The sequence below is a fragment of the Telmatherina bonti genome, assembly GCF_933228915.1.
Source record: "Telmatherina bonti genome assembly, chromosome: 19".
Lineage (NCBI taxonomy): Eukaryota > Metazoa > Chordata > Actinopteri > Atheriniformes > Telmatherinidae > Telmatherina > Telmatherina bonti.
This window is the reverse complement of record NC_136617.1, coordinates 21,176,431-21,198,030: the sequence shown is the minus strand read 5'-3', so window position 1 is coordinate 21,198,030 and position 21,600 is coordinate 21,176,431. Positions and strand designations below refer to the sequence as shown.

General features: G+C 37.3%; 2 protein-coding genes across 3 annotated transcripts; both read left to right on the top strand.

Annotated features, from left to right (window-relative positions):
- The first annotated feature begins 1,004 nt into the window (after positions 1–1,004).
- Positions 1,005–12,163, top strand: LOC306770389 (uncharacterized protein). Of its 2 annotated transcripts, XM_079259248.1 has the most exons (12): positions 1,005–1,131; positions 3,626–3,657; positions 3,761–3,838; positions 3,925–4,067; positions 4,148–4,270; positions 4,808–4,865; positions 5,021–5,377; positions 5,560–5,696; positions 5,801–5,917; positions 8,222–8,279; positions 9,342–9,407; positions 9,494–12,163. In XM_079259248.1, exons 2-12 carry the CDS (start codon positions 3,648–3,650, stop codon positions 10,717–10,719), a joined length of 2,373 nt encoding a protein of 790 aa, XP_079115374.1. In that variant the 5' UTR covers positions 1,005–1,131; positions 3,626–3,647; the 3' UTR covers positions 10,720–12,163. The 2 variants fall into 2 exon arrangements, with proteins under 2 accessions (XP_079115374.1, XP_079115375.1); XM_079259249.1 differs by having other exon boundaries at positions 1,011–1,218; positions 3,761–4,067.
- A 189-nt stretch (positions 12,164–12,352) lies between these two features.
- LOC306769794 (regulation of nuclear pre-mRNA domain-containing protein 1A-like) lies at positions 12,353–21,567 on the top strand. The gene is made up of 7 exons (XM_079258512.1): positions 12,353–12,701; positions 13,861–13,990; positions 14,243–14,349; positions 14,627–14,721; positions 14,951–15,077; positions 19,079–19,254; positions 20,591–21,567. Exons 1-7 carry the CDS (start codon positions 12,551–12,553, stop codon positions 20,687–20,689), a joined length of 885 nt encoding a protein of 294 aa, XP_079114638.1. The 5' UTR covers positions 12,353–12,550; the 3' UTR covers positions 20,690–21,567.
- Positions 21,568–21,600: the final 33 nt, after the last annotated feature.

The window sequence follows — 21,600 nt, the reverse complement described above, 5'->3', positions numbered from 1 at the left end:
CATATTACTTACAACTACAATCCTTGTTACTCAGTTTTGAATTTTTTAAAATACTTATTCTGTGATTTTGATGAGACCTTTAAAAGTGTCAAATTAGGTTTAACTTAGTCTTTGCAGGATGCTTGCAAGACAGACTGCAGACACGAAAACAAAGGAAATAATCCTGGAATGAGACTAGAAAAGAACACCTTTGTGGTTTTCATGGGGAATCCAGTTTAATAAATTTTACAAGGTGATGAGGAGAGAAAAGTAACACTGGGATGATAACTTTAGGCCGGGGGGGTCCAAACCCAGAGCGACCGCTTCCTCAGATCAAAATCTGACACAAGTACGTAATCAAGCAGATAGCTCATGGTGTAGCTTGATTAATTATCTTCTGCTTTAACATGGTCTGCGATGTGATTCAGCTATGATACAGATGAATTCCTTATCATATTAGCAGTGTCATATAGGCTATGTATTCACACTCAATGATACCATGAAAGGGTAAGATCTTACTACTGTAAGTATGCTAACAAGTAATTCTAAAAATAATTATGCACAGTAATCTGTCATCACTCATACTATAGTGTTATAATATCACTTCTCCTATCAACTGGGGGTAGTAAAAGCCGCCCCGGGGAATGCAAACAAAAGTAAAGTTGTGCCCCACCGAGGATGAGCTGAAGTGTTTTCGAAAGCAACAGCAGGACAACAGACAGTCAATAATATGGAGATTTAAAACAAAGGGGATGTGACAGAAACTTTAAAAAGCAGGAATTCGACTGTTTACTATTTATTTATTTTATTTTTTATGTCAATAAAGTTCCCTTAAATTTTTCGGTTTCTTTCTTCTGTCATTTTAGCTGATTATGCCAGATGTTTTATTTAAATAAAGGAGGTGGCGTCATGCTGTGATGACCGCTCCAGTCTGTTGATCACAACCACGCGCACACCTCCGCTGATTTGATTGGTCTAGGGAAAACCTCGCAGACGCTGGCTGTCGCACGCCGATGGAAGTATGTTGCTCACGCGCGTGTTTCTAGTGCGTCATTCCTGAAGTTACTAGACAGACTTCTGGATACTTCGAGGGAGACACTAGGAAGCAAGTTTTAAAAGATATCATCGAGTCGTTAAAAAAAAAAAGCGGAAGTAAGTGTTTATTGACTTGCACGAATAGTTTGTAATGTCTTTATTTTAGGTGCGTTCATGGTGAGCTGAGAGGAAACGCTGGGTGTGGTAAGAAAACATTTCAAACTGACCGAATAATATAAGAAAATGAATTTAATTAAACTTCAGTATCATTGTCAGCATAGACAGATGTGTCTGAGTAACTAGAACCGACGGTTATCAGCTGTTAACAGACGTTAGACTTTTATCTGACTAGTTTGGTTTCAGCTGCACTGATATAGTGAATCTGTATCCGACAACTACTTAACTTAACTATCTTTTTGTTTAATGTTTATATACTGCTGTGTAGTGTGTTTTTATATATTAGCAACCGATAAGACTTGAATGTAATGCTAATAGCAAGCTGTAAAGCTGTATGCTAAAGAAGAGTAGCCTACCTTATCTGTAGCGAAAAACAAATGACTAATGTGCTAGAACATTTTTAAGTGATAGCTAAAAAAGGTTTACGTAGATAAACCTTTGGAAAAGGCCTTGATCTGTGTTTAGCTATATACTCAATCAGGAAATAACGTTACTGTGATGAAGAGTAAAGTTGTGTGTCCACATTTACAGAAAACCTATTTACAGGGAACTGTATTGTGTAATTTTGTGACACAGAAAGAGTAGATATGAAATGTTATGTCTTTAAAATATTGCTTTCGGGTGTTTAAGTCAAAAACCCTGCAATAGTCTCACTATAGACAGCTTGTATAGTTGATTTGATTTTTAAACTTTGACATTGTAGCGCCATCTAGTGGTTTGAGTGAGTTTAGTCATTTACACTTCACACAAGCAGAGGATCTTTGTGGTTGGTGAATATTTCTCATTCTCAGTTATTGTTTACCACTAGGAAGATTTATTAGTCACCTTTACAATTAGGTTAAAAATTTAAGGATTATGCTTCTGTGGAATGAGCAACACAACTTGATGTTCTCCTGTTGGGTTTACTCTTGTTTTGACTTTCTAAATTGATTGGATGATTGCACTCTCCCACATTTATAAGGACAACAAAAATGGACAAATTTTACACTTTTTTCTTTTACAATCTCAGGGACTTAAGTAGCATGTAGAGGATCCACCTTGGCTGCCAGACTGGCCACATTTTGCTGTGGAATGGCATCCCATTTCCCTACCAGCAGTTGGTTACTGGCTGAAACAGCATGATCAAGCTGATCCCACAATTCTGGATGTACTCTGTGATGACTGTGTGGGAGAAGTTTGTTGTGATTGAGGAAGATCGATGGAGTTCGATCAGAGATTCTGAAGATCTGTGGTCACCCCCTGCTCCAGAATGTCACTCTGATGTGTTAGTCTGTCAGTGACATACCAGCCAGGTGCCAGTTACTGTGATTGAGACACACCTGGCTCATTTTGCTGTGTTGCTCATTCTCAGAAATGGAAACTGGCCTGTTCTTTTTTTTTTTAAAGAGGATATTAGCAGGATCACACATTATAAACACAAAGCTTAGGTACCCTTTTTATTTATTTATTTATTTATTTATTTTTTTACGTTTTTACATTTTCTTGAGAAATAGCATTAACACCTTCCTTCCAGTATTTCTTTGTTTGCAGCTTGTAACTTCAACACCGCAAAACCAGTAGTGTGGGCTTAAAGTAAATATCAATATTAATGAGGTCCTGACAGTTTCACAAAGTTTAATCTTTAACGTAGCTTCCAATTTCTTTTAAAGTACTGGAAAGACGTCTATGTACATAGCAGATGTTTTGTTGTGGTAGCTGAAGGTGCGAGCTGCATTCAATCAAATGATAAAGTTTTGGAGGACTAAAGGTTAATCCAGTTTTTATTGAATACTCTTGACAAAAGAAGCGCATTTACATCCTGCTTTTAACCTCTCTCTTTTGTACACAAGCCAGTTTTAACTTGGTTCAAGTATCTTAACATTCCCTCACAAACGTTTACACTGATAATTTTCATGCAATCTTGTTCTATCCAGATTTTCCAAAAACACTAAACCTGTATTTTCTATAGTTTCCTCTTTTTTTTTAAAAATAGTTGCATGCCAGCACAAAATGAAAGTTTTCATTTTGTTCCTGGGTGTGTAGAGAAAAAGAATTTCCCCTTTCAGCCACACATTAAATGACAGTATCCTCTGAATGTACTGATCTTGCACTGTCATCACCAAGAGACATGATGGTGCAAGACCTGGACTATTATCCCGCTTAGGAACTTTAAGGATACTACCTTAGTAAAACAATTTTCGGGAATCTGCTGCTGAGTTCAGCAACTTGCAGCTTGAAATGGACCATGATGCTCAACATTAATGCTCTTAAATTACTACAAAGACTCAGTCTGCTATGAAGTAAACGTAGTTTAGATTTATTAACTTCACATAAATTAAATATTTCTTAAATCTGACGGTCACGCTTACATTTTAATTTTATCCAAGAGTTTATATTAAAAAAGATGTTTTGAGCCTGTAAAATGTTATACTTTAATTAGAATTTCTGCATACAGGTGGTGTTTCTTCAACTGCAGGATGGAGCCAGGTGGGAGACAGGAGGCACAATCTTCCAAAGCTACATATGGGCTGCCCCGCATAACCTTGTGTTGTCTGTTAATATGTTTGGTTTATACATTCTCTGCTTTTAGAGGCTTCAAGCAAAAGCCAGCTGTTGGATTCACTGCAGTTGTATCTGATCAAGAAGAACAGATTACAACCCATTATTGGTCTGTAGCAGCATTTCCCTCTTTTGACTTTTTGTGGTCGTTGCTCAGTGTTTGTTGAAACCGTTTGTCATTTTATACACATTTAGGTCTGGAGAGCATAGTTGAATGTGTGAATGTGAGTACACTGAACAGAGAAGCACTTTTCTTGTGTGAGGTGTGTGTGTGCCGGCTTAATAAAGCTGATATGCGGAACCATATACTGGGAAGTTTCCACAGATTCAACTACATCGTAAGTAGTGCAGAGGAGTAGTCGGTAACAAGTGAATGTGCTGCCTTCAGTTGTTTAACAGGTCATGTTTTACTTGTTAGAAAGCCTGTCACCCCCACTTAGTGTCTAAATGGCAGGCGAACTCTAACCTGTCGGAGCTGGCCCGGCCTTTAATGGAGTTAGCCAAGAGGCTGGAGGAAAAGGATGGACCAGGAGATGTCCAGGCAAGTTTTTTTTCTTTTGACTGTGAACATTTAGTTGTTACCAAAAACAGTGTTTTAATATCTGTGTTCATATTGTGGTGGAAATACTCGGTCTTAAGAAGTTGTAATAAATCTAAGAGGCAACCGTCTTCTTACAATTTGTATTTTTTATAAATGAATACAAGCACAGAGGAGCTTGCAGATAGATCTCTGCAGCAGAGAAGAGACACAATATTTATAGCTGATTAAACACTCCCACAGCTGCTGTTATCAAGACTAAGGCTAAGATCAAGGCTCAGGAGCAGATCTTTCTGCAGTCGTTATCTGCACATTCAAGTCAGCCTGTGCTTGACAAGGTCAGGGAGTAGGAGTTAAAAATACAAGAACCAAGTGCAACTGCAGCTTGCATGGAGAAGAAGCGTCAGTTCTCAAATGAACATAATACAATATTTATACCTTATGTGCATGGATTACAAAATGTAATAGAATCATAACAAAATCAATGTATATATGTCTGATGATTTCCAACTCAATATCTTTATGCACCTTTTTATATAGTTGTTTGAAGTTGAAGATGGTGTATACCAGAAGATGGCAACTAAGAGTGCAAGTCACGGTTGGTGAATATTTCCATGTTTAGGAGAATGGTTGTCTTAATTTCTTCTAGGTCCACCATTCCTTGCCATCTACTGGTCTTCTAATTTAATGCCGCTACTTGTGATGTCTTGTATTCCACTCCAGATGTATGTTTTTCTCTCTTTAACATTACAGCAATAACTCTGATACATGGCTTGAGAGACGAACAGGCCGAATCGGGGAGCTTCTCAGAAACAAGATCTTTCGATCCCGCCACATCTAAGAGGATTGTTTTGTTTTCACAAAAGCAAACAAGAGATTCCAACAAGTACCACGAGCCTGGCACAGAATCATTTGCAATGTCTACACACACCCACAAATGTCTGCCTCAGGTTCCTGAAGATGTAGCCCCTTCAGTTAAGTCGAAGGTTTGGTTAAAAAACAAATCAACACCACAGCTGGAGATCATACGCTCATCACCAGAGCCCTCTGTGCTGTCACAGCACAGCAAAAGCTTCCTTGACGACTACTCAGGAGACAAGCCTCTTATTGGTGAGCACAGATAAAGAATGGAACCAATAGCTACTGAAGGAAGAGAAAACAACAAGTGACCAGATTTTATTTGTAATTCCATTTGCATTTTTACTGGACAGCCTTGAATGGGGTCAATCCTGCTTGGCAATAATCAACCAAGAGTTTTCAGTTTTGAAATTTAATGTGCATGTTTGCAACAGGTCTTGTCCGTGTGGTTGAGTTTAGAAGCGAGCATGGCAGCTCCTACTGTTTCTTGTGCCACTGCTGCCGCATCAGAACCAACAAAAAGGACATTATTGATCACTTATTCAGCTCTTCCCATCTCATCAACTACTTGGTAAGTTTTTCACGCATTAAAATGCACATCATTTATAAATACTTTATATGTACAGTGTCTTCAGACCACATGCGTTTAATTTGAGTTTATTGGCCTGTACCCAGATGGAGAGTCATTCTGATGAGGTGGAGTTTATCGGTGAAGATATAGCAGATAATTGTCAGCTTCTCCTGTCCCTGGCTAAGAGAGTGGAGAAATATGAAGGCAGAGGAGTGTTGAAGGTACAGTATTTAGCCAAGTTTCAGCATACATCTCTCCTCAAACATTTCCATGAGTTTCAAAAAAAGCTCTAAAAGTGTAAAAAATTGAAATATAGAAAGAAATTTTTTTTAAAAAAATTAAGTAAAGTGATATTTCAATTGATGGAACGAAGTTGCCATGAAACTCTATTTGTCAGTTGCAAATGCTTGTGGACCTGCAGGATGAGCAAAAAAATGGATACAAATCAGTCAGAGGTTTTTGACCAATGGGATGACAGAAATTGCCTCATGAGTTCACCATCATGTAAGGGAATATGCCCTCTGAGGTGTCCATAAACAGAAATTAATGAACGATGCGGAGACATGAAACACCATACATCCCAGCATAAAAACTTTTTATTACACTTGTAACTTTGGCAATTTGAAGTTAAACCTTTTGATGGATGTCCATTTTTGATTATACCATGGTCCTCTAAATTATATCGTCCTATCAGCTGAATATCATACAAAGTAACCCTTCAAAACTATTATTGTGCAAGTTTATTCATTCATCATCCCAACCGCTTAATCCAACGAGTGGTCGCAGGGAAGCTGGAGCCTTTCCCAGCAGTCCTTGGGCGAAAGGCAGGGTACACCCTGGACAACTTGCTAGGCCATCACAGGGCCACACACAGACAAACAACCACTCATGCTCACATTCACTCCTATGGGCAATTTAGAGTAACCAATCAACCTAACATGCATGTCTTTGGACGGTGGGAGGAAGCCAGAGAAGCCACGGGGATATGGGGAGAATATGGAAACTCCACACAGAAAGGCCACTGTTCAAACCTTGCCCTAGCCAAGGAACAAATCAGCAACCTTCTTGCTGTGAGGCCACAGTGCTAGACTGCAGCCGACGTGCAAGTTGTTACAGCAAACAATGAGTAAAAAGTACAAGTAAACAGGCAAAAATACTTTTACCACATAAAAATCTTTACTTGAGTAAAAATACATCCTTTTACATATACTTTAGGTATTAAAGTAAAACAATTTGCTGAAGGTACTGGCTAATGAACTAGTCGACAAAATCATTTATTGTTCTAAACGTATGTGTTAACACCAATGGTATTGTCTGTGTTATTTAATTTAAGATTGGAAAGATCTAACATGAATAATTAGAAAAGGTTATTGTTCCAGTTGTTTACCCTCTGACACGTTTCACACTTGGATTAAGTTATTTTAGAGGTGACCTGGAGAATTACAAGCCATTAAAGTGACAAAGAACAGTGACTCCTGAATTAATTTCAGATGTTTTTTTTTGTTTTTTTTAACCACCGGTTTGTGTTAACTGCAAATACTCATACTGCCGCTGCATAAAAAGGAGGGTCTAACATCACCCGCCATCTTTAATTGGTTTAATGGACCAATGCCCTTCTAGTTATTGATCATGTAAATCTCTTCAGGACAAAACAATTATTTTTTATAATGACTGCCAGACTCTACATCCCCCTCTTATTATATGATAACTTCCCAAAAAATATTAAACTTCACACAAAATATCATTTAAAAGATTTTATTGTCTTGTCACAGCTTCTGTTGAGAAAAGTAGTCCCAATGCAAACAAAACTTTAAAGCTGCAGGTGTTGCATAGCAACGTGTTAGATACAAATTACCATGAATTTGTGTTACAATAAATAAACAGACCTATTGGGGAATAATATGAAGGGTGTGAATCAGAAGCACAAAAACTTTTGCTTCTGTGGTTATTATAAAAGAAATATTGAATGGCTTATTTAATTCAGTGGAATTTCTGGGTGGTGTTCTGAGTAATTGTAAAATAATTTTGAGATAAAACAAACAACCATAAAACTTGCATTGTGACAGTATTGTACAACACAACACTGCAGAAATGTAGTGCAGCAGAAAGTGTGTGTGTTGTAAAATGTAGTAAAGTAAGAGCCAAAGGTATCCATAACTAAATCTACTTAAGTACAGATACATGAAAAATATGCTGCACCAACAAAATAATGTTGCATTTCAGCACTGAAGCTAATGAAGATATAAAGATATTGAAGTGACAAAGCTAATTGTTCTGACCTTATTCTATCAGAAATACATCCTGAAGGAACCAGTTAATGTGAAGAAACCCATCAACATCAGAATATTAAGAAATTGACCAAAATTCTTCATATGGAACTTCATCCTCAAACTGAATCACATATTAAAGTCTCGCATTAACTTTGCCACCAACCAATACATACTTTTGGATAATTTTCCTCAAACAAATGATAAAGTAGTTTTTTGTAATTATGCTCATTTTCAGCATTTTATGTCTTACTGCAGGTGGTACATGTACCAGAATCCCAATGTAGGCAACTCACTGGCAAAAGTTACCACTGGTGTAAGTACTGATCAAGTCTTTGATTGGCCATAACTCTTCCACCTCTTTTGCTCCAACTCTGCTCTTGAGGTGTGCATCTGTAAGTATAAGTTTGTCTTCTCTTACCACTGCGCGAGTCCATGTTTGTGGATAAAAATGGTACTTTGGTAAGTTTCAAGTTTGAAACATTGAAAGAGTCAAAATGCAACAAGTGGTTTTTAATTACAGGGCGATTAAGTTGAAGATTGTTTAATTTTAGCAGTGTTTTGTGATAGCTAAGCCCACTGGTGTAAACACAAAGGCAAATGACAAATTTTGTGATTTTTTTTTTTTTTTTTATAATGGGGAATGAAGTTGATAAATCAACTGCAGCAAAAAAAAGATAAAATGTCTTGGGTTTAAAAATCCAGTTCAGTTGCCACATTGTTGTAAGGAAAGAGTAGGAAGTTCCAACCACAATAGTGATGCATATAAACGTAAAACTGCTGGACTTCGGGTTCACGACATATGACTCTGGATAATGAATATTCATTACTTGAGGCAGGTGATGTGACAAAGTGCTTTGGAGGTAAAACAGAGTTGTGGACATCAGCTTGACGAGTAATAAGGTTTATTCCAAAAATTTTATCACCTAAAATGGATCTGCAGATTCTATGAGGACTCTGAGGCCGGTTGTGGAATCCCTCTGACCATCTATATCAGCTCTCCTTATACAGAACACAGATAAAGACGTTCCTCAGTTCACATGTAGACCAATCATGAGACTTTCATACAAGAGACATAAAACACCATCCGAGTAATGAGCCTGGAAATCGTGCAATCCTGATGGAACAGACTAGTACAGCTGAAGTTGGTTACTATATCAGACACTAGAATACCAGTGGAACATCTCTAACTATAAAATACTTTATAATAGTATTCTCTTTGTGCTCACAGAGTATTTAAGGCCACTCAGTGTGACATATTTGTAAGGCCTCATCAGTGTTTCAGTGATAACTTTTTTAAGACCTCAGCTATATTTATCTAAATTACTTTTTGTGTGTAGTTTTCTTCTGTATCCCCTGTATTACTTTTATTTTACAGGTTTAAAGATGCTGTCAAGTGGTTGGACACACTCCAATACAGAAAATAAGAGAGAAGCTGTAAAAGGTGAGTGTTTTTGAATGGTTTCCGGTTTCTCATTAATATTTTTGTAATTTCGTGCTGCTGTTTAACCTGTCCTGTTTCTGGCTAAGGGGCTTGTACGAACAGAACTTCAGTTCAACCCACCTCAGAGAAATCTGCTCCGTTGATGCCAAAACGGCCTACAAGGGTAAAACCAAAGAAAAAGATGAAGAAAATGACTAATACTGTGTTCAATGTTAGCCTGCCTCTCTCTGAAGGAGAGATGCTGCTGCAGGGGAGGACATCTTTCAGTGCAGACAACCTCCTGGAGTCTTACTCGTGTTCATCAGACTATGATCCAGTTTCCTCACTTGATGCTGAAACTGCAGTCTACAGCTTAGAGTGCGAAAGTCCGTCTTTTGCAGTTGCACACGAGGAAGAGAGCCCAGATTTCCAGACTTCTCCACTCCAGCAAGATCCCTATGAAAGTCATGAAGATTCTGATCAGTACATACCAGGACATAACTCAGACTATGCATTTCAAGATGAAGATGATGATGGCAGGCTCAACAAATGCTTCAGCCAGTTTGAAGACATAACTGGGACAGAAAACAACACAGACTATGAGGAGTGGAAGTATAAGAGACAGCATGATTATCATGAAAAGTCAAGTCATGATGCATCAAAGCAGAGTGAGGAACTGTTTCCTGCTATGCCCCAAACTAAGGATCAGTCATACAACTTTTACCCCACACAGCAGGGCGATGTCGCTGAACAAGACTACAGCTCAGCTTTAAACAGTAAAGTTGAAACAAGAGAAGAAGCTTTGAGACAGATACGCTACACAGACATGAGCTCCAATGCTGTTCAAAATTGTTACCAACAACAATATCAAAGTGAACAAATGGCATGGGCTAATGCAAATGTTCACCCAGGCTTTATGTGGGGAGGTTATGGCATGTATGGTGAAGTATCTCCTTATTTAAATACTGCTATGAAGAACATGCAAGCTCAGTCTGGCAGTGCCTTTATACAAGATGTTGGGATGTCATCAGCACCTACAGCACAGTTTCATAATGCTGATGTGAGCCAGATGCAGACATGCACGCTGTTCACTGTTAACCATCTCCAGGCACTTCCACAGAATTATATGACACAATCTACAACATATCAAGCAAGCCAGGCAGACCCCAGGTTGATGTCTTCTATCGACTATAATGTTGGACCTTGGCCAAATCCTGTGCAGCACCTTGCTCATCCATCCAGCGGTACTGGTAGTGACTGGAATATGATGCAAGCAAATGCTGTGATCCAACCTGGGCAACCTTTACATCACAAAGCCTGCCCTGATGTTTAAGAGCTGGAACCCCATTTAGATAGAAGTATGCTCTTGATTAAGAGTAATCACATAATTCAGCTGTATTATACACTGTTTTACTCTTAAACATTGGGGCTTGTTCTGTGTATCTGTTTAAGTTCAGCAAGTGAATGTAAGCAGGAGTTGTTTGAACTCAAAACATTATCTCCGAATTACTACATTTTGGTTAGACTATATTTACATAGTCTTAAATTAAATTTTTGGTTCAACCAACCTAAATACTTTGCTTCTGGTGCCATGTGAGACATGTTGTATGATGTGCTGTCACATATCAGTGCCTTAAACCGTATGTTTCACAACTGTCCATCCAACAAAGTTTTAAGGAGCTAAAATTAAGAACTGTTTCTTTGTATTGGTCAAGTGTAATCATTTTTGTTGTGGCTGAATGCTGTTACAGCCAGTTGGGCATCGTCACTTTTCTTTTGGTTATGTAGTTTAATAAGTGAAACTCAGAAGGGATAATTAGAATTTTCTTGTTAATGTTTGTTGGATCAAAAATACAAGTAAAAGCAAAAAGGTGTCGACTTTGCAGTTCAGTGAATGCTGCATAAAGTTGAGGTTAGGTGAGGATGTACTTGAAGTTTCATATTTTTTTACTCAGAGCTGGAAGTGTAATGTGAAAAACAAATGAAAAGTTGAACATGAGTGCTCCCTGTGGGTATTAGTTTCAGACTTTGGAGTTCCAAACAAGGTGCCAGGGTTGTTCCGAGTTCTATTTGTGTCTTCAGAGACAAAATATGTCAATATTTTCATTTTTGAAAATATTGACATATTTTGGGGGCGGCGAAAATGTAACAATAAGTACAAGTATTTCTTATTAGTTTTTCCTCTGTGTGTATTGTTTAAATTGAGCTGGAAAAAGATTTCCAATCACTGCAGGGCTGAGTTTAATAGTTTTTGTTATTACAGTGTGAATGCATGTATCATACCAACGGTGCCTTAATAACTTAAAGATGAATTTGCTGTGATATTCAGAAGTATTTCCATTTCCATTTCTATCCATATTAATGTCTCAACAGTTTGAGTCTATTTTTTGTTGTCATGAACTATTTTGAAATGAAGGACAATTGAGGATTTCCCCCCGTTTTCTGATTTTGTTCACCAGTAAAGTTTACTTTTTTTTTTTTTTTAAATGAGTTAAAATGTTTTATTTTTGGGAGCATGTTTAGAATATTTTTGGGATTTTCAGATGTGGGTTTTGGTTTGAATAATATTCAAATTCATAAGTTGACCAAACATTGGTGAATATGAAGATTTATTTTCGTCTGACCTGAGATGTAATAGATTGTGTATGTCTAAGCTTTGCTGATGCAGTGTGACAATCCTAAAGTAAACACGCAGATACTGCTAAAGTAATTTCTTCTTCAGTATAACAAACTTCTGGGCTTCCTCAGTTGCATTAATATTTTTGTAATGAATTTGTATTCTTACTATGGTTACTAATAAATCGGATTATAAAGACAGCTTGAAATGTGATTATTTCAGAAACCTCAACCACATTTTGGCGACTACTGCGGTGGCTACACGTTTCAAATAACAGATCTCAAATTTCCATGAAACTTGAACGTACCACTCAGGCGGAAGCACCTCTGTTGTGTTTGGAAACGGCAGCGAGGAGGTAGTCACCTCAAAGCACCATCAGTAGGGCGGCTGCTGGGCTAGTTAGCTAGACTTTTACACTGCAAAAGTAGCATATAATATTTGATTTGGATGGCAGAAATTCAAATGCTAATTTTCTTTAGATAACACATCTCGGAAAACCCCTGAAACTGCCTCTTGCAGTATCTCGACTCCCCCTGATCCGATCGAGATGTCAGCTTTCTCTGAGGTGGCTTTAGAGAAGAAACTATCCGAGCTTAGCAACTCTCAGCAAAGTGTGCAGACATTGTCGTTGTGGCTCATCCACCATAGAAAACACTCGAAGACTATTGTCACTGTGTGGTTCAACGAACTGAAAAAAGGTAAGATAGATCTGAGCTAGCGTGATTCTTCAAGTAAACACCACTAATGTGCATGAGCCAGACACACACTGATAGCATGCAGCCTGCGGCGCCACAGAAGCTTGTTTGCTAAAGCTAAAACTGGGTGGTAAAACTCTTAAGTTTGCTATAGTTTACCTTTGTTTAAATGATCATTGCTAGCGCGATGGCTGCTAACACGACCTAACTTTCGAGCAGCTATGCTAGCCATATGGTTAGTTTTTCTGCTGGCTGCATAAACTTGAAGATACTTTTTAAAGTTAATGCTACGTTTTTAGACATCCTTTAAATGTATATTTATTTGCCAATAATGGAGACCTTAGAAAAAAAAATATGACGCATTGCTGTGATTCAAGTGGCAATACAGTCATGGGAATGGACGTGCCACTGTTTGCATAAGATTTATGGTGAATTGACTGAAAACTGGGAAAAACAAATTAAAAAGAAAATAAATGGTTTAATAAAAAAATAAAAATCAGAAATTCACGTAGCTAGGTGTTAGTGTAGGTGTTTATGCATTTGTAGCTAATAATGGCAGACTTTTCCTCGGTGTGCTAGTCAACAACCTAATGATATCTCAAGTGGATGCTGTATTTTGGGACACTTGTCAAGAGGACTGAAAGGAGAAGCTGGTATGGATACCAGTGGGACTGTATTTGGCAGCCTGCGGCACCCATACTCTAGAGATTTATGTTAACTTCAGCTTTCATTAGTACATGACTGGAAATTCACTTGCACCCTCATTATCTCTTTTTAAAGTTATTTTTCTCTTTTTTTTTTTTACTGAGAGAAATTAGAGAATATTTTACAATATAACACTGGTATTAAATTGATTAACAAATAACTCAAATGTAACCATTGTAAACAATAACTTCTGTAAGGTGATGTGTTTATTACTACATAGAAAAGAATAATATTCATAGGTAGTGGATTTGTTTGAGGGGAAGCGCATATATCAATCTTTTCTTACCTGTAATTGTTTTTCTATAAAGAATTGGATCATAAATGGTTGTTATTAATAGATCATAATTAACTTCTGATATCTTGAGTTTAAACGTGATAGTTCATTGCCAAACGTGTAGTCTTAATTATAATTATATGCCCTGTTTTATGTGTATTTTTGTAAATTTGATTTATGCAGCTCAGGTATCACGCAAGCTGACCTTCCTTTACTTGGCCAATGACGTAATTCAGAACAGCAAGAGAAAAGGACCAGAGTTCACCCAGGACTTTGCACCTGTCATTGTTGATGCCTTCAAACATGTTTACAGGTCAGGTTTTACTTCACAAAAGCATTTTGTTTGATTAATTCATTCTTGACTTTATTTCTAATTAGCAGTCTCATCAAGCATTGTTTATTTTGATTTGCAAACTTGTCCAGACTTGAGAAACAGAGAATGCTCGATCAGATCGACCTATTTGTTGTTAAGTTAGGAAAAAACATATTTACTCTGAATTTTTTTTATTCTGACTGCTAAAGGGGTTTATATGTGAGTATGTGTTGTTTGTGTAACCCTGAGCAGAGAGGGCGAGGAAGGCTGTAAGAAACAGCTCGGTCGGGTTTTATCCATCTGGCAAGAAAGAGCCGTCTATGAGAACAACCTGCTGGACCAGCTCTCACAAGTTCTGTGTACGTTCATCCAGAATTAACCCATACAGACTTGTAACACTTAACATCCAGGCATGTCTCTTTTTTAAATGGCTAATTGATGACATGTTTATACTTTTTTATGTTAAAAGGATTCATGGTAAGTTGTAAATATCTATAAAATTCATGGCACTGTTTTGCAGGATATTGTAAATCTAAAAAGCCGCAGAGTAATCATGGTCAGTTTTCTCTCAGTTTAGAAAACTAGACTTCTACCTGTGATGTTTTTCTGGCTTTTTATTTTTTTATTTTTATTTAGATGGAGAGAAGAAAGCCAAGAAGAGGGCATATGAAGAGATCCACCCTGATGATGAGGGCTTTGCCTCCCAGAGCTCACCAGCTGAGCCCCCTCAGGTGATGTATCTGGGGAAACAGCAAAGTCATATATAAAGAATGTTGTTGGATCTGTACTGTGAAACACTCACAGGCCATCTTATGCTCATACTATTGACAAGGCAGTTGATTCGCTTCTTAATAAACAAAAAACAACAACAAAAAAACACTATCTGTTTTTTCTTTTGTGCATACCTCCTTGTTCTTTCTTCACCTTGTGTCCTGACTCTTCCTCCTCCATCAACAACAGACAGCAGACTTAATTCGAGCTCTGCAGGAGCTGGAGAATGCAGCTTCTGGTGACTCTGTGCTGCGTCAGCGCATCTCCGCCCTTCCTGCAGAAGTGCAAGACACGTCACTCCTTCACAAGATCACAGGTAAGCAGGGAGACACAAAGCCCTAATTTCTCATACAGGGCCTACTAAGGACATGTGAATTGGTGTTAGAAACACAATCAATCTGTCAGTGGCAAAAGCCAGCACTACATGATCCAATGACTGCTGCCTTTTGATGAAACTGAAACTGTTTATTGATAATGGACTGGTTTAAAAGGAAAACAATGTTGGGCTGATACAATTGGGCTGATCATTGTGGTCCAGGCTGATGAGAAAGTTGGATCTGGGTTTAAAAAAATTCTAATGTGCTTTAATGCTGCCAAGCAAAACAGCACAGCCTTTAGTATAATTAAAATGTTACATGAATAAAAAAAAACATTGGTCAAGACTGGCATCTAAACATACCCCATAATCCCATCCCAGTAGTCGAGGCTGAACAGCTTGTACTTATCTTAAGATATAAATCTCAATTGTCTCAACTAAGAAAACATCCGTTATCTCAGCTTTCAAGCCGATACATCTTGTGCATTATGCTTGTTAACCCCCTTATGACCAGTTTAACTTCCACATATTTTGTGATATTATTTTTAAGTTCTCATAAAGTTTTTATTTTGTGTTTCTCTCTTCTGCAGAGGATAAGAAATAAAGAGTTAAAAGTTTGTTAAATGATTTAGTCTGGTGAACTTTAGGTCTTATTCAGTGGAAATCAAACTTACTTCAACCCCCTGCTTAATGCACACACTGGCTCAAGACTTGGGAAGAATGGTCTCCACTGTCGCCAGTATTTAGCAACTCTTAGATCTCTATTCATAACCTTCAAACTTATTTTTACGAAGGAGCACTTGCAGATGAATGTCACAAACTTTTTTTTTTATCAGAAAGGGGGGGGGGGGGGTGTATTTAAATTTAGTTATCTAAATTTAAATACCTATTGGATCATATTTGATAAATACAGTTTCTGGGTACAGTTGCATCACTTTGTTTAAAAAAAACTTGACTTGAAACTGTTGTGTACAAACTGTCTTCTGCTCCCTAGTGGACACTTTCTACACTACAATAATTCTGACAAATCACATGGTATAAAACAGTTTTGCTCTATATACAGACATGAGAACACACACTATTGAATAAAAATGACTTATTATTAGCTTTTGATGTCAGAATGTATCTAAACACACAGAAGCTTCACAGGTGAACTTAATTTGGCCTTCTCTAAACTTTTACACACAACAGACAGACATGCAACATCTCTGGTCAGACAGTGAAGGATCTCAGCTTCCTTAAAGGTGGAGTATGTAAGATTTTCAATATTTTCAAAATAAATTAACTAAAAAATAACTACAATCATAATTAGATAGTTTTTTTTAAACATGTAGGTTCCAGTTCATATTTGATGTGTTATTAAATTACACATTTAATTAATGACAAAGACCCTTCTTAAATGTTTGCCTACCAGTAAAAAAAAGTGCTTTTTTTTATTTGTCATTAATTAAACTTGTAATTTAATAATGCATCAAAAATGGGCAGACTGGAACCTACATGTTCAAAAAACTATTTAATTATGATTGTAGTTATTTTATTTGTTAATTTATTTAGAAAATATTGAAAATCTTACATACTCCACCTTCAAGAAGTAGAGTCTGCTCTGTGCCTTCTTGTAGATGTTCTCCATGTTGCATTTTCAGTCCAGTCTGCTGTCCAGCTGAACTCTTAAGGTACTTTGAGTCCTCAACTTCTTCTCCCAGGATCTCAACAGTGTTTTTTTTAATCCTGTTCCTCCTGAATCTCTTGTGTTTGTGTTAAAGATGAACTGATCATTTCCCCACCGTCTCACAAACTGACTGAGCAGTTCTCTGCACTCATCTTATTGTCCATCACTCATACATCCTATAAATTCAGAGTCATCAGAGTATTTCTGCAGATGAAAGGAATTAGGATTTTACTGCAAGTCTGAGATGTGCAGTGGGAAGAGCAATGTTGAGAGTACAGTCCCTTGTGGAGCTCCAGTGCTGACTATCTCAGACACACAACCATTCAGTCTCATAAACTGATCTCTTTGTTAGGTAACCATAAATCCAGGGGATTTTGGAGGTATCTACCTACAGTCTATATAGCTTCTCATACCATAGAGCAGACTAAATTGTGTTAAAAGTACTTGAGAAATCAAAGAATATAATCTTCAAAGTGCTGCCTGATTGCTTCAGAGGAGACTGGGCTCTCTAAAGCGGGTAGATGATCATAACCATTCGTCTTCTTTTATCTGTTATAGGAGCTAATAGGGCATGGGTGAGGGTGGTTGTGGGTGGGTGTAAGGGGACTATGTATGTATGTATGCGTGTGTGTTTTATCTATTTTGATGTAAATTGTTTTATTATGTGAATCACTTTGTATTGTTTTTAAGCACGAAAAGTGCTATACAAAAAAAGTTTGATAATGGACTTCAACCCCAAGTCCATTATGTTCACGTTGAAATGAGTTCATTTGCTTATTAAGGTGAACCAATAACAGTCTCTCCAGGACTTTCATGATGTGAGATGTTTTGGGTAAAACGGTTGGGATTTTTTAGGTATTGGAACAAGGCAGGATGTTTTACACAGAAAAGACACTCTATTTTTGGCGTAGGCTGGTGTTGAAAATGTTCTGAAAAATCCTGTGTAGTTGCTTTGAGTAGGTCTTCACAACCCTGGGGCTGACAACATCCGAACCTGCAGCCTTGTTCTAATTCAGTTTCTCCAGTTGTTTTGTTCTCCTGGCTGCTGGAGACAGACAGGCTAGAGGCTAGACACAGGAGGTCTCAGTATATTCTTTCATGGAGGGAGATAAGATGATGGATCACCACCTGGATCCAGGAATTTGTAAAAAAAAAAAAAAATTATTCTTTACGATGAGGAGATAGGAATGATAATAAATATTAATCAGTTGCAAAAAGAAGAAAAAAAAAACACACAACAGCTTGGCAGACGTCTGTGATCTCAGAGTGCTTCAAGTTTTAGGTTGTTTTTATAATGTCTTAAATAACTCTTTGTCTCTTTCCTTTAAGACTTTCATTTTTATGTTTAGCAGCTTTTTAAGGTTACTGGTGATCCAGGGCTTGTTACTGGAGAAGGATCTCAGTGTTCTTGTTGTGAAAATGCTGTCCACACAGAATTTAATGTTATCTGTCACACTCTGTCAATGTATTGATGTCATCTCCATGTGGTTCACAGAGGACATTCCAGTCTGTGGCCTCAAAGCACCCTCCCAGAGCATCTTCAGCTTCATTAGACCAGGTTTTAATGGTCTGTGTGATGACCAGCTGATGACCAAGTGGGTTTGAAGTTGGCGGTGAGAAGAACCAGATATAGGACAGATAATTGGACAGATATAGGATAAAATCAAAATTAAAAAAAAAAAAAAACCCAACATAAACAGAGATGCCACTCTCCCCAGATAATGCATGTACATGTATGAGTAAGATTCAGGAGATTTTATTATATAGTTTAATGGCCGTTGGAATAAAAGATCTCCTGAAAATCTGTTCTGCAGCACAGCCACAGAATTTTTTTTATTTTGGATAGTAAAGTGCAACAAATGCGTTTGGGTGCTGTGTTTGTAGCCCAGCGGTGACAGAGCTGTGCTACTTTGATGATTATCTTGGTTTAGGAGAGCTTTACCAGTTGATCCCACTGGTAAACAACTTTTCTGTTGCCATGGAAATTCATTATAGCAAATGTTGGAAGAGTCCAAAGCACCCAGACAAATCCCCCGAGCAGCACAGCCTCTAAACCACCTTTAAGAAAACTTCTGTAAAAGCTAACTTGATGGTGATTGTATCAAAAACAAAAAGTGTCTTAAAAATGAAAACAGTTTGGTCGGATCTACTACCGTTTGGTGCCACTTTGTGCCGGATTGTGGAATGTCATTTTGTAACATACTGTTCTCTAACAGGGCGATTAACTGTAAATTACAACAAAATAGTCTAAAACTTAAATCAGTCGTAGATTACAGGAGAACTGACTGACTGCTGAGCTCTGTGCTTGCTCTTTCTGCTTTCTTTGCTTCAGATAAAGAATCGGGGGAGCGGCTCTCCCGGCTCGTGGAGGAGGCCTGCATGCTGCTGGCAGACTACAGTGGCCGCTTGGCGGCAGAGATTGACGACAGGAGGCAGCTCACACGGACACTAACTGTCTTCTTGCAAAGCCAGAAGGATGGCTTGGCCCAGAATGAGCAGAAACTTGAAGTGCGTGAATAACTTTGTTTTTTTCTCAATTCTAACCATATTATGTGTTTATGTTTTGTCTACCTTGTCTTTGTGTTACCGTCATTCAGTCCTGGGCTTCATGTTGTGTGACTGAAAGCTCAAGCTTCCTGTCTGTGTTCAGAAGAAATAGTTCATGCCTCTCTGCATGATGCATGCAAACAGTTTTCAGTCCAAGTATTATGAGCTGCTGAGACTTATTCATATATAAACTTAGATTCCATGTTACATTTTCTCTCACACTGTTGAATGCTTTATTTATTTATTTCTGTGATTCATTTCATAATGTGTGCGCTGGTTATAAGGTAAGTATTGGCCATGATGGTAATTGTTTTACCTTTTTTATATTAACAGGTTCTTCTAACATGTGGTTACAAAAGCTTTGTTGCCTTTATCCACAGGAATTCAAAAGGACAAAGTATTTGTTTAGTATGTGTTGCATCTGTAATAAAAAAATAAAAAAATTAACATTTTGTGAGTGCTTTTTGTTTTACTGTTTGAAAATTGTACAAATGAACAGTTTAAAATGGTCTAACAGCATTTATAACATTGTTACACTAAAACACCAGCAAAGACCTGTTTTTTTTTAATTTTTTTATTATTTTTTTTTTATTGATTGGAACAACGTGTGTGTAATATATTGCCATTACATCAAAACAATATAGGTAGAAGCAGGACTGAATTTAAGCAAGCTAATATGGGTATTTAATCATTCAAAAGTGTGATTTTTTTTTAAAAAACGGCAACAAAAAAAGACACCCATGACCTGATCTTAGCCTGCTGACCTGCAGTCAAGAGTTATCCACATTATAATCAGCGCATCTTTAAAGCGGCACATAGAGCTAAACAAGAGTTACATATTTGAAAGTAATTTAATGGAGTTTAAAAGCTCTACTACTGACCTTCAATCCTGTTTTTTTAATTACCTTTTTAAGTGTTTGGAAAAAAAAAATTTCCCCCATTTTTTTTTTTCCTGAATTGCTTTTGCCCTATCGCATAAGTTAAAGTAACCCATGGTCCGTAAAAACGAGAGAAAAAGTTGATTTTAACAAGAAGATTACAAGTTTGATACTTAAAAAGTATTTTTTTTTAAACAAATAATATTTTGACTTTTATATTCCAAGATAACACATTTGGAAAAAAGTCACATCTGCTGTCAGAAAATCTTAAGATACTTATTTTTGTATTTTTAATTTATATATTTGATGCAAATGCACTCACTCCTGGCGAGATCTCACAAACTCACTTTAAATACTTCAATCTCAGTTCAAGCTGCAGGATGTTTGACTAATCTTTTCTGTTGTGTATTTTTTTTCAGGAATACAAACGTAAACTAGCAAGGGTCACGCAGGTCCGAAAGGAACTGCGATCACGCCTGAACGGTCTCCAAGACGGATTCTACAACTCCTCCAACTGACTGAAGTCTTTCCTCACCACACATTCTCCTGCTACTGAAACATGCATCAGCTGTGATGCTAGACTAGTGTCTGCTTCCAGTGATTCCTGGTTCTCATTTTGTCTCCAGCAAATTAATTTATTTGTGTCTTTCATATAGAGAAGTGTCTTCAGCTATATCTGTGTGTAAGCTCATCTTTTGATGTAAGAGTAAAACACTGTAAGTCCAGGATTTATATTCATCACAGCCAGAACTTTCTTGCTTGGAGCTCCTGCCATCTAACTTTTACTGCTTTGAAGTGGTATAGCTGGTGTGATATTTTTGTATTTATAGTGACTTCAGATAATGCACCAGAGTATTCATCCCTTTAGAGTAATCATTCACAATGATTTGCAGTATTTTGCAATGTTTTTGTAATATTTCTTTGTTTAATTCTTGATTAAGGATTGCTGCAGCGAGGGATGATGCCGGCTCTGATTTTATATAGTGTAATGAAAGGTATACTTTGAGATGATGGAAAATCTAAGTAAGAACTTCAACAAAACAAAACAAACACGATAATCTTTTACAGAAAATCCCTTCGTCAGTGTACACATACATGTGGTTGTCAAAATTTTGCTTATACCCACTTTTGTTCATAGGTATTTATAATTTGTGTCTGTCAATAAGGATGCGAAGCAGTTTACTTAGGAATGTGACAGCGCAAAATACTGAAACATTGAGTGAGAGTGTGTTGTCTTGTTTACCATTGCTTCACCATTTTTAAGTCTTTAATGCTGTGGAGATGCCTCACGTGGCTTGAAAAGTGCCCAGCTTCCAAAGCCGGACTGTAGAAAAATAGTTTTGTTTTTGTAAATATGAAGCAGTGCTGCGCATCTTAGAACCAAATAAACATCAAAACTCTAAATGATTGCTGTCTTCAGTTGTTTTGA

Excerpts from the sequence above, each read along its gene's own strand:
- LOC306770389 (XM_079259248.1), top strand. Across the intron at positions 5,378-5,559 it reads AGGAGACAAGCCTCTTATTG|GTCTTGTCCGTGTGGTTGAG; the intron begins GTGAGCACAGAT and ends TGTTTGCAACAG. Across the intron at positions 8,280-9,341 it reads TGGCAAAAGTTACCACTGGT|GTTTAAAGATGCTGTCAAGT; the intron begins GTAAGTACTGAT and ends TTTATTTTACAG.
- LOC306769794 (XM_079258512.1), top strand. The coding sequence starts at position 12,551 with ATGTCAGCTTTCTCTGAGGTGGCTTTAGAGAAGAAACTATCCGAGCTT. Across the intron at positions 12,702-13,860 it reads GTTCAACGAACTGAAAAAAG|CTCAGGTATCACGCAAGCTG; the intron begins GTAAGATAGATC and ends TGATTTATGCAG. Across the intron at positions 14,722-14,950 it reads CACCAGCTGAGCCCCCTCAG|ACAGCAGACTTAATTCGAGC; the intron begins GTGATGTATCTG and ends CATCAACAACAG.